The sequence below is a fragment of the Zosterops lateralis genome (assembly GCF_965231275.1).
Source record: "Zosterops lateralis genome assembly, chromosome: 9".
Classification (NCBI taxonomy): Eukaryota; Metazoa; Chordata; class Aves; order Passeriformes; family Zosteropidae; genus Zosterops; species Zosterops lateralis.
The window spans coordinates 784,534-797,371 of record NC_139769.1 but is presented as its reverse complement, the minus strand read 5'-3'; the positions used below and the strand labels follow the sequence as shown (position 1 = coordinate 797,371).

Here is a 12,838-nt window from a genome sequence, read left to right as displayed (position 1 = left end):
AGCACTTCTGACCAAGTAAGACACCAACTTCTTTAAAAATGTCTCATGCACTGACTGGAATTTTGGTGGGTTTTGTTTTGTTTTTTGTTTATGGTTTTTTTTTTTTGTAAAGTGTGAGCTTTTATACATTATTTCTTTTTAGAACTCGTACGGGAACCAGAATGGGAGGATCCGGAGGAAGATCTGCGGCGTCTGCAAGATACAAATGGAGAAAGCATGCACAGAAATGAGCTCAGATTCATCCTGGCACCCACTTTGAGCAGCATCCTACCATAGCTGGAAGCCAAGTATAGCTCATGGGGGCCTTACAAGAATATGTACAAGTAACTTTAAGCCGCTAATTTAATATTAAAAGTTTAATACTGAGAGTAGAATACAGTTTCTATTTCAATGCGGTATTTACTTAAGAAAATAATTCAGTAATGAACACATTAAACACTGTCACACACTGAAAGAAGGGGTGAGCCAGGTCTTTCTACTGAACATGCTCCTACCAGGAGGAAACTTCATTGGAGTGGGGGGCGGAAAAAATTATTAAAAACCAGCAATTACAGAAGGGGGTTAACAAAAATAAAAGAGTAGGGCACGTGAGGAAAACTACTTTCACTACGAGAATAACTGCTCAGATTCAGTTGTTTCCCAGTGAATCTCAGTACAATAAACCATCACACATGTCAATACAGCCATTGTTATTCTACATAAACCCAAACCTTTCGGGTGACCGTGATCTCGAGCGCCTTTTTTTGCGATCACCAGAGGAAGAGGATCTAGAGCGGCTCCGCTTCTTGCCTCTCTCGGGGGAAGACGAGGAGCGGGAGCTGGAGTAAGATCTTTTCCTTGGGGTGGAAGACCCCCTGTAGGACCTGGAGCTGGATCTTTATTGATTGAGAAATAAACCACATTTAATTCTGGGATCGTGGAGAAGGCACAAAAGACAGAACAAGCAGAGACAGTTTTCATCAACATTTGCTACTCTCTTTACTCCAGGGGAATCAATCCATACTTACTCTGCCAAGGACACTGCTCCTGCCAGGGCAGCTTTCCTAAGACATTCTGCTAAGCACTGCTTCCTGATAAATGGACCACCAATGGTTTGGAAAGCTCTTCCCAGCATTCACCAAAATGAGCCATTTTGGCAATAAAAAAGCACTGGGAGAGTGCTGGGAAGTTGCCTCTGTAAGGACCTTCCTAAATTCACACATCAGAATAACCTGAGATCCAGAGCTCTAGAGCTGATTTACCATGGTTCACTTCATCCCAATGGGCATCTCACACTTCAGCTGACCAAACAGTAACAAATCCAGCTGTTATATTTACAGATCTCAAACTAAATTTGTGAAGGGACTAAAACCTTCCTCAACCAAAATACTGCAAAAAGCCTCTCAGAATAGAGTCAGAATATTTAAAAATATCTCTTGGAGTACAGTGTCCCTCTGGTGGGGCACAGGACACCTTTCCTCTTCCCAAAAACACAGATTCCATCTTGTGCTGACCCTCACAGGATAATCCACATCACATCCCTGCCCCCAAGGGGTGGTGGCACCATCTGTGATTGTTCTTCCCAACCCAAGCTTCCTTATTTAGAATTCTGGGATTCTCTGCATGGATGGAGAAGGGACAGCCCTCCATTCCATCAAAGAGGAGATATTCTGCCAATGGAATGCCTGCTCAAGGACACATCAAAGGTGCCTGTGCCCTGCCCAGCTCAGTGATGCTTTACACAAATCCCCGGGACTGTTCTCAGCCTCTCCCACCATTTGCTACCAACACTTTCCTATGAAAACTCCTTCCTATTACACAGCAACAGCTGCCCTGCCTCGTGGAAGATGCAGAATCCTCACTGAACACAAACCCAGCAGCACAGTGGCATTTCTAATGTCCCTCCAGCCCAAGCAGCCCCAGTGGAAAGAGGAAAAGCACCCAAATGCCTGCAGCAGGGAACCATGCACTCAAATCCTTCTTCCTCCACTGCAGCTCGGTGGCGTCCGCTCGCCCGGCTTAGGCCAGGCTTAACCTCTGGCACCAAAACCTCTGCTCCTCAGTGAACACATCTGTGGCTCTGACTTCCAAGATAAAAAGCAGTTAATGTTTGTCTGAGCAGCACAGCTTTAAGGGTGGCACCTGTGCAGCTGGACCTGTGCCCTGTGTGTGTGCAGGGACAGGCTGGTACCTCATTCACCTGGATTTGGACCCGCGGGACCGCGACTGTTCCCTGGAGCTGGAGCGGGACCTCGATCTGGAGCTGGAAGAACTCCTGGAATGGGACCTGCAACAACATGGGGAGATTCTTTTTCCAGTGTCTGACTTGCATTTGAGCAGAGTTACTGCTCCTGAGAGCAGCAGACATGAGGCAGCAACACAGTCCCCTCCTGCCCCCCAGCATTGCCACATTTTAAACCAGACACTTTTACACAGCAAGATCCTGCATCAAAAACATTACAAAGTCAGCTTTAGATTATGGCTCCTAAAACAAAGCACAACAATTAATCGGGATTGCTGTTACCTGGCAACAAGAAATCACTTCCTATCTGTTCATTGCATCATGAAATCAATGCTTTAATTTGTGCCTTAACTGGAAACCCATCAGTCTCCTTGAAAGGCAGAGCAGATGAGAGCAGCATTAGGATTGGTCAGCTCAGTTTCTCCCCAGCCACTTCTCACAAGCCCTTGGTAATCACCTTCAAATTTTCATAAGGATTTTCCCCTGCATTATAAATTAGGTGGTTAATTTGGGGCTGAAATACAGCCATATCCCACACGACTTGTAACTGGCCAAAATTATTTCCCAGTTTTTCACTGATGGATTTTCTCTAAAGCACAAACCACAAGAGAAGTTTAACAATGGCAGCAGGCTCCAGCAACCACTGGAAACAAATGCACTGGAAACAAATTCTAATAATATTTTCAGGTAAAATATATTCCACTTGCTATCAGCCTCTCAATTTATGCTGTCACCACAACTTCTTCATTTTACTGGGCAGGACACAGTAATGTGAACATTTCCTAGCTAGGAAATACATTTCAACCTTTTTAAAACCCACAAAAAAAAAGCATCCACAAATGGCAAACTGACATTTCCAATTATCTGTAGCGAGAAGCAAAAAGTCTGAGAGGAAGTTGAAATCTCAGTTAGGACAAGTTACTTTTTACTTCACTGTTAGGATTTGTGAATTAATGACCAAAGCTAAGGGGAGGTGAAGCTGTGGAGTGTCCTTGGAGCCTCCCAGCCAAGCACTGCACTCAAACTTCTCCTGGGGGGGCTGAGGAACAGAAGAGGCAGCAGGATTTGGGCACTGACAGCACTGAGGGGGCAACGATGAAGCTGGGAAGATCAGAAGAAACTTGAACTTTACAGATTTGAATGTAATAAATGACCCTGGGAGCTTGTTGTGATTAATCAGGATCCTCCTTGCATGAGCTCCAAGGCAGCTCAAAAGCTCCAATATTAATGACATCACCCAATTCCAAAACATTGACTGAATTGTTCATTTATTATTGAATTTAAATAGCAATGAGAGAGCTTTAGCCTGCCCAGCAGACCTTTATGAGATCCCATAATAAACCATCATTGCTATTAGAGAATTCCAGACTGGTCTGGGTTGGGAGGGACCTCAAGGCTCATCTGATTTCACTGTGCCACGGGCAGGGACACCTTTCACAGCCCAGGCTGCTCCAGGCCCTGTCCAGCCTGGCCTTGGACAGTCCCAGGGATGAGGAGGTTCTGACAACATTGTCACTGCCTTTAAAACTTTGTCACTTGCCATTAACTCAAGTTCAAGTTTCTTTATTCCCAGGATATTCCCATCGTGTCCTTTCCCTGCTCGCTGCCTCTTCTGCCACCTCCTCCCGCTCCAGCAGTGCCCCCCTCTGTCCAACAACAGAACCACACACGGCCAGCCAGCCCGAAAACCTGAAAACAAATCACATTACTCAAATTTCTTTGAAAGATTTCACCAAACATCCACTTAAACCACTAAAGCAACCCCCAAACCCCACAGGAGCCTTGCTGCTGCAGCTCAAGGTGAAGCATCCCCACCTCTGTAAAGGGAGAGTTATTGACATCACTACACAACTGTAAGGCAATCAAGACAAAGGAAATAAGGAAGTCAGATACTGACATTTTGCCTGGCGTTACCCTGGACCTGCACCCGTTTACCTGGACCTAGACCTTGAGCTCGAGTGAGAGGATGAGCGCGAGGACGAGCGCGAGGAGCGCGACTTGGAGCGGCTGCGCCTCGGCGCCTTCTTCTTCTTGTTGTTGTTGTCCTCCTCCTCACTGGCGTCCAGGTTGTACTTGGACAGGTCAGCATCGTCTTCATCCTCATCCTGACAGAGAAAAACAGGGGTATTTTTTTTGGTAAAATCGAAAAAAATTAATGAAAAGATAGCGGGAGACAGAAATAAAGCAGAGGGTTGAAGCAGCTTAAGCTAAGAGTGCATTTACTATATTGGAGAAATTCTTCAAAACCCTTTTTTATTGCACTAACTTGTTGCATATTTATAGACTATTATATATTATATAGACTATTATATAATACAGACTATTATATATTATTATCTATATTCCTATTTTTTAAAGAATAAATAATAATAATATTTTTCAAGAATAAATAATACTAAACCACGTTTAGCACGGTTTCACTTTGGGTCTGCCTTTTTAGAGCACGCATGTTTTTATGGCTCTGGTTTTATTATTACTTTTAGTTTGGAGGGGAAAAAACCAGGGGTATTTTTTTGTAAAACTGAAAAAATTTAATGAAAAGACAGCAGGAGACAGAAATAAAGCAGAAGGTTGAAACGGCCTTTAGCTAAGAGCATATTTACTGTATTGGAGAAATTCTTCAAAAGCTTTTTTTATTGCACTAACTTGTTGCATATTTATAGACTATTATATATTATATAGACTATTATATAATACAGACTATTATATATTATTATATATATTCCTATTTTTTAAAGAATAAATAATAATAATATTTTAAAAGAATAAATAATACTAAACCATGTTTAGCACGGTTCCTCTTTGGGTCTTCTCTTCTAGAGCATGCATGTTTTATGGCTGTGGTTTTATTATTGCTTTTAGTTTGGGCTGTGGTCTGTATTTTCTTTAGGCAGCAGATGCTGATAGTTGGCATATTAATAGTAGGGTTTTTATCACATTTTCACTGGGTGTTATCTTGACTAAACAGACAGTTCATATTAGCTTTTTTTTTCATATTAGTTTATATTAGCTACTATTACTACTATGGTTACATTTTTGTTAATAGCTGAAATTAAAACAAAATTATTTTAACCTTACACATACAGCATTTATTTTAATATTTGTGAAAAGCAGATTTTATAATATGTATTTATAACAGTGGGACAGGCACAACACAAACTCTGGGAATGCTTTTTGCTCCCCTTCAGTTTTCACTTACTCCAGCATTTACCTCCTGCTCTTTCCCAACCTTTGAAAACTAAATGGATTTTAACAAGACCCCACAATTTTAAGCAGTAAAAAGTGACTGAAAACTGGTGTTTCAAACCAAAGTAATAAAAACCCTACAACCTCCCCACCTCTGTAACTTAATGAAGTTAATGAGCACACAAACACATTTTTACCACTTATTTAAAATGAAATTTCACTCTCAGAGTCTCTAAGCAAAGCCCAACTCTGCAGAGACAGATCTCACATGCAAAGTTTGGTAACTGCTGTGTAAAACACAACCATCTGCACAAGTCTCTGCAGGGCTGCTGCCCAAAGGTGTGGAAAATCCAGTCAGTGATGCTCATACAGTTCAGAAAAGATGAAAACAAACCCTCAGAATATTTTATTTCATTTTATAAAAAATCAATCTGATGTGGTTTCAAAAGCCTAAGAAGAAAACTCAAGAGCACTGGCTATATGTGGTAACCACACATCCAGGTTCCAAATAAAGACCTTGGAGTTTTGGGTTCTGATCTCAGATAAGCTTGTAATTTATGATTTAAGAAAGTGTCCATTTTTGAGTGCAGGTATTTAGAAAATAAAATAAGTGCAAAGCAGAGCTTGTGCACATCTCCAGCAGCTCTGGGCACTGTTATTGTCACAGCTCTGCTGTAAACACTGACCAGCCCTTCCCCATGAAACCATGATTAAAACCAACAAACCATCCCTACCTCATCCAATTTATACTTGGAGAGATCTTCATCCTCATCCTCCTCATCCTCCCCCTCGGATTCCTTATCTTCCACTTCCTTCAGGATGGAGGCGGGTCCCACCGGCTTCCCCCGGTACTTCTTCTTCTTGCGCCCAAACTGAGGGATTTTGTGCCAGGATTAGAACAGGATTTCATCAAAAACAAACCAACAACTCTATTTTTGACAACACTTCTATAAGAAAATAAATAATTGTCAATTTTATAACTCAGATCTTGCCCCAAGGGAAAGGGGAACACTATGGGACGTCAATTAGCAACAAGGAACTTTTGAAGAAATGCTCGTCCTGGGGACAATGAGACTCCACAGAGATGAATCTGAACATTGTGGATTTCAATTTTTATCCTTAAAAAACACAACAAGTGTCTCCAGAGCGACCCCTGCCCCTCCCTTACCTCATCATACTCCCCGTCGGACTCCTCCCGCTCTATGTACTCCACGTTCTCCCGTTCATTGAATCCTCCTCCATAGCCTTGGGAAAGGGGCAGAACAACACAGTCCCTTCAGCTGCACCACACAAACGTCCACAGGGGCTCTGGAAACCCTCATGGGATTGTAAATCTGCCATAAGGGCCTAAAGGATCTCAGGAGGAACGTGAATTGTTCCCATACATGTTTATTAAATGCAGTTCCTCAGAAATCCAATTAAAATAATGGATTAGGACCACTAAAAGTATCTATCAAGTCAATTAATTACTAAGCACTTCAACAGCTTATTTAAATAATAAATACATGAATATATTATTTGCAATTATAATATGAAATATGATTATATTATTTAATATGCTTTACTATTTTCACAATATTCAGTACTGAAATATTGTTTTTCTTTTCAAATAATGAGCTTTGTGCTCTTCTCCAGGCTGCTTTATTTCTGTGCCATTGTGTGGTCTGAATTCCCTGCCCTGCAGAGCATTCCCTGCCTGATCCCAGGTGCAGAGGGGAGAGTGCAGGAGCTGTAAGGAGATCCTGCCCCAGTTCCCTCAGGAGAGCTGAAACCGAGCCCCAGCCCTCCTGGGCAGATAACAGCCTTATCTGCACAGCCCTGTGCACATGGACAGCCCACAGGAGGCCTCTGCAGATTAACCAAACATTGCTTCCAAAGTCCTGACATCAAAATCAGCCTGGGCTGAACGTTCCCTGATTTTCCAGCACTTCCCACGGCACCAAAACCCACTGAGGCTGAGACCCTGCCCCTTGTATGAACTGTGCCAGTGCTGGGAAAGCAAGGAGTGCCCACTGAGACCTCCAGAGCCCTCCCTGGCAGCAGTGCAGCACCCCAGGCAGCCCAGCTCACCTGTCCTCTCCTCCAGCTTGGCGTACTTGGGGGTGTTGCACATGTTACACTCGGAGCGCCGCGCCCAGTTCACGTTGCCACAGCTGCAGGGACAGACAGGGGAACATTGTCCTGCAGGCTGGGAATAAACCTTATCCTACAGGCTGGGAATAGAATGTTATCCTACAAATTGGGAATAAAACACTGTCCTACAGACTGGGAATGAAACCTTATTGTACAGACTGGGAAGAAAACACTGTCCTACAGACTGGGAATGAAACACTATCTTACAGATTGGGAATGAAACCTTATCCTCCAGACTGGGAATAAAACAATTGTCCTACAGGCTGGAATAAAACAATTGTTCTACAGACTGGGAATAAAACGTTATCCTACAAATTGGGAATGAAACCTCATCCTACAAATTGGGAATGAAACCTCATCCTACACACTGGGAATGAAACCTTATCCTCCAGACTGGGAATAAAACACTATCCTACAGACTGGGAATAAAACACTGTCTTACAGACTGGGAATAAAACATTACCCTCCAGACTAGGAATAAAACCTTATGCTCCAGACTGGGAATAAAACATTATCCTACAGACTGGAAATAAAACATTATCCTACACACTGGAAATAAAACTTTATCCTCCAGACTGGGAATAAAACCTTATCCTCCAGACTGGGAATAGAAGAGTTGGAACACAGCCCTGGGGACGGTGACAGCACTGGACAGATGTGGGGAAGATGTCAAATCAAGGGGCAGGAGCAGGGACAGGAGCACAGCTGCACAGGAAAGGCCCTTTCCCAGCTCCTCTCCCTCCTCTGCAAGGGAAGAGCTGCTGGGGCCAGGCCAGGGACTTGCTGGAATTGCCATGTCCAAGAATCACAGAATCGTGGCTGGTTTGGGAAGGACCTCAGAGCCCATCCAGAGCCACTCCAGCCACGGCAGGGACACCTCCCACTGTCCCAGGCTGCTCCAAGCCCAATGTCCAGCCTGTCCTGGGACACTCCAGGGATGCAGGGCCTGCCCACCCTCCCAGGTGCCACGGGGGTGGCATTTCCACCTCCACATTCTCCCCAGACTAGGAAATGTCCCACCTTACCAACCCTGCCCTTCCTCCTGGGCACTGCTGCCCTTTCAAACCTTTCAGCTGCTCTGTGAATTAACATCAGCAAACAGTGCAGAGCCCAGAGCACAGCCCGGGGCCTGCCCTCCAGGCAGCACAGGGAATTCCCAGGGAAAAGCAGCAGCCCTTTGTTCCCAGCCTACGTTTTGCACTGCCAGTCGTTGGCGCTGAACAGCCCGCGGCTCTTCTCGGCCAGAGTCTTCCCGATCTCCGTCCCCCCCGCCTTCATCATCTTGGCCTCCGTCGTCTTCTCTGCAGGGAGAGACATGGGAGAGCCTCAAACATCAGCCTCACAACCCGCCAGGGGTGTTTGAGGGGTTTTTAAAACAAAAATAGGCGGATTTTTCAAACCGCTGTGGATTTTTCAAACCGCTGTGGATTTTTCAAACCGCTGTGGGTTGGACAGGGATTTTTAGTGATGTAAAAGGAGAGGAGGGGGTGAGGAGTGCGCTAGGGGGAACTCACCTCTGCCGCATCGGTTACAGCTCGTCCTCCTGGCGAAGTTCACGTTCCCGCACCTGGGAAAGAGCAGAGCACGAGGGGTTACCGAGGGCCGGGGTTACCGAGAGATCACCGAGGGCCGGCCGGGATCACCCCGGGCCGGGATCACCCGGGGCCGGGATCACCCAGAGCCAGGATCACCGAGAACTGGGATCACCGGGGGCCGGGATCACCGAGAACCGGGATCACCGGGGGCCGGGATCACCGAGAACCAGGATCACCCCGGGCCGGGATCACCGGGAGCCGGAGCCCGCCCCGCGCGGGGCTCCAGCGCTCTGGATCCACCCCCAGCGCCCCAACCGACCCCTACTTCGCCCCACGCCAAAATCCAGAGGCCCAGTCACTCCTGAGGCCCCCGAGGCCGTGCCGGGCGCGGGGCCCGGTCCCCCCCGCTCCACCCGCGGCTCCCGCTGTCCCTGCGCCCGCCCCGTCCCCGGTGGCTCCCGGTCCCGTTCCCCGCCTCGCTCCCCGTACACACCGCCGCTGCGCTGCCCGCTGCCCGCCCCGCTCCCTTAGTGCCCTCACTTCTTGTCGGGGCAGATCCAATCCCCGTCGCTGACGCGGAAGTTCTTGGTCGCCATCTCGGGCCGAGCCGGGCCGGGCCGAGCGCCGCCGCCGCCAGCAGGACCCCGGGCCCTCCCTGCGCCGCCGGGGCTGCCCCGCCGAGCGCCTGAGCCCTGCCCTGCCCGAACCGCCCCGACCGCCCGATCAGGCACCGCCACGGACACCTCAGAGACAAGGGCGGGAACCGGAGAGCCCAGAGAGCGCCCCCTGGCGGACGGAGGAGAGCATGAGGGGAGAGGGAAAAGGGAAAGGGGAAAGGGGAAAGGGGGAAAGGGGAAAGGGGAAAGGGGAAAGGGGAAAGGGAAAAGGTAAAGGGGAAAGGGGAAAGGTAAAAGGGAAAAGGGGAAATGGGAAAGGGGAAAGGGAAAAGGGGAAAGAGGAAAGGGAAAGGGAAAGGGAAAGGGGAAAGGGGGAAGGGAAAAGGGGAAAGAGAATGGGAATGGGAAAAGGGGAAAGGGGAAAGGGAAAGGGGAAAGGGGAAAGGGGAAAGGGAAAAGGGAAAGGGGAAAGGGAAAGGGAAAAGGGAAAAGGGAAAAGGAATGAGGAAAGGGAAAGGGGAAAAGGGGAAAGGGGAAAGGGAAAGGGAATGGGAAAAGGGAAAAGAGAAAAGGGAACAAGGGAAAAAAGAAAAGGGGAAAGGGGAAGGGAAAAAAGAAAAGAGAAGAGAGAAAAGGAGAAAGGGAAAAGGAATAGGAAAAGGGAATGGGAAGAGGGTCTTGGAGCAGCCTGGGACAGTGGGAGGTGTCCCTGCCATGGCAGGGGGGACACTGGATTGAATTTAATCTCCTTTCACACCCAGCCCATAAATTTAATTTGTATTAATGACCCGTGCCGCGGTTTGTGGGTGGGTTTGTTTATAGCACACATCACTTTCCTGGCCGGTTTTATATCTTCTCTTTCCTCCTCGTGGCCACATCCTGTGGAAAAACCCTCCGGGATGTGCTTCTGGAGCTGGTTTTTCTCACTGCCCCTGTTAGGGTAGGAAAGGACACAGTTATGGGATGACTGTGTGTGGTGTTTTATTGAGAGCTCTGGGAATCGGGGAGGACACAAATCAGAATGGAAAAATAACACAGTTTTTATACTTTTCTTGTTACATCAGGATTCATGTCAATCATTAAACCCCATTGTCCCATTGATTCTACCCAAGCCCTAAACCTGGAACAATGGTCCTTGTGATTCTTGCTTAATATTCTGGTTTGAGAGAATAATCATATTTATTTATCAATAATAATATTTAATTATCAAACTAACATTACAATTAACAATAATATCATTTGTTGTACTGATGATTATACAGGTACAGATCCTCCTGACCTACCTTTACTCCCAAGGCCTATGTACTTTATTAAAAATCACTATCATCCCCCATTTTCCCCATTACCTGAGAAAAGTTATACTTTATATAAAACAATATCATGGAATAACATCCTGGGTGCAGTGAAACCAACATCCCATGCTACCTCAGAAATAATTATATTTCTGTACTCTCACCTCCAGGGATGATGAGGAGATGACAATGCTGCTGCTGTTTATTTATAAAAAAGTGTAAAGAAATGCTGGGGGCTGTGCAAATTCCCACCTGGGGAATGTCTCAAACAATCAGGGAGGACAAAGCTGTGTTTTCCTGCTGCTGGAAAAGGGCTGGGCAGGAATTTTGGGATGAGAGAGACTCCTGGAAGAATTCCCCACTGCCTTGTCGTGGTCAGTACAGCAGGTGGCACTTGAGGAACGCGTTTGCCATGGAAAAAAAAATTAAAATAAATACCACCCGCTTTTCCATGGAATGTTTTAAATATCAACATGTCGATAGGAAATGCCACCAGTGTCACCGTGTGTGGGATTATCCTCAGGAGCTGTTGGATGCAGCAGGAGCAGTGGTGGGATATTCCCATTATTCCCATTATTCCCATTATTCCCATTATTCCCAGTTTTCCCACTATTCCCAGTATTCCCAGTATTCCCAGTATTCCCAGACCAACAGGCACCACCCAGCTGCTCCCCAGGCTTCCAGGGAGGGAACGACCCCTGAGATGATTTATCTCCTTAGGGAAAAGCCTTTTATAAAAATGGGAATATCCATCAGAAAGTGCCATGGCAGGGCGAGAGAAAACCAGTAAATGAATGAGTGATGGATGGGATTATTCTGCTCTGATTTCCCTCCTCTGTGACAAAAAATATTGGCTGGGCAGGAATGTCAGGGGGAAATCTGTGTGCTGAACTCTGCTTATTTAATAATTAGGGAATTTAATGGAATTCCAGAGCAGTGTGGATTGGGGAGGACATTAAATCCCACCCAGTGTCACCCCTGCCATGGCAGGGACATTCCCACTGTTCCAGGGACGCCCCCCACTGTCCCAGGGACACCCCCCACTGTCCCAGGCTGCTCCAACCCCAATGTCCAGCCTGGCCTGGGGCATTCCCAGGGATCCAGGGACAGCCACAGGAATGATTAAAAGCTGAAAAAAACCAACTGAGAACTGAAAAAATAGCCCCAAACCTTTAATTTATGACTAAATCAAAGCCCAGGTGGACAAGGGAGAACCTGGGGGGATCAGACACAATCCAGCACCAACCCTGTGACTGTTCAGGATATTCCCTTTACTGAACGAGCAGCTTTGCTCAGGGATTTCTGCTGATTTCCCCTTTTCCCCGTGTTCCTCCCCCAAATCTCCATTTAAATATCCTCCCCCCGTATCCCAACAGCTCGTGAACACTTTTATTGGATTCCTGTTTCCATCACAGCACATTTCGGCCTTCAGACGAGGGCGAGGGATTGACAATAACCCGGTAAATGAGAAATACATCAGCCATCATTTCCCCGTAATGAAAGCGAGCGGTTGAGAACGAATCAATGCGCAGAAAACTGTTTAATTGGCTCTAGGCAGACAATTCCTACCCAGGAGCCCTGGAAATCGGCTTCCTGAAGAAAAACTAAACGGTACAAAGGCCAAGGAAGATCAAAAGCAGGTAATTAAAGGCAGGTTGTGCCCCCAGCCCTTCCCAGCCCCTTCCTGGGGTTCTGCCTTCTTCACTCAGCACCTCGGGGCTCCCAGGTTTTTAAGCATCACTTTAAAGCACTTAATGCACTGTTGATGCCTCGCAAGGCACAATAATAATAATAATTTCAGCGGCGGGAGTTAAAGGAGCGCGGCGCTGCCAGCAGGGCGATGTGGCTGCTGTG

At 46.6% G+C, this 12,838-nt stretch overlaps 1 protein-coding gene across 1 annotated transcript; it reads right to left on the bottom strand.

The window, feature by feature from the left end:
* Positions 1-70: 70 nt before the first annotated feature.
* Positions 71-9,762, bottom strand: ZRANB2 (zinc finger RANBP2-type containing 2). The gene is made up of 10 exons (XM_083867759.1): positions 9,616-9,762; positions 9,055-9,107; positions 8,733-8,841; positions 7,478-7,560; positions 6,576-6,652; positions 6,142-6,279; positions 4,157-4,326; positions 2,180-2,266; positions 711-875; positions 71-192 (listed from the first exon to the last, which is right to left on the bottom strand). The coding sequence occupies exons 1-10, from the start codon at positions 9,669-9,671 to the stop codon at positions 129-131; spliced, it is 1,002 nt and encodes a 333-aa protein (XP_083723885.1). The 5' UTR covers positions 9,672-9,762; the 3' UTR covers positions 71-128.
* Between the last annotated feature and the right edge of the window lie 3,076 nt (positions 9,763-12,838).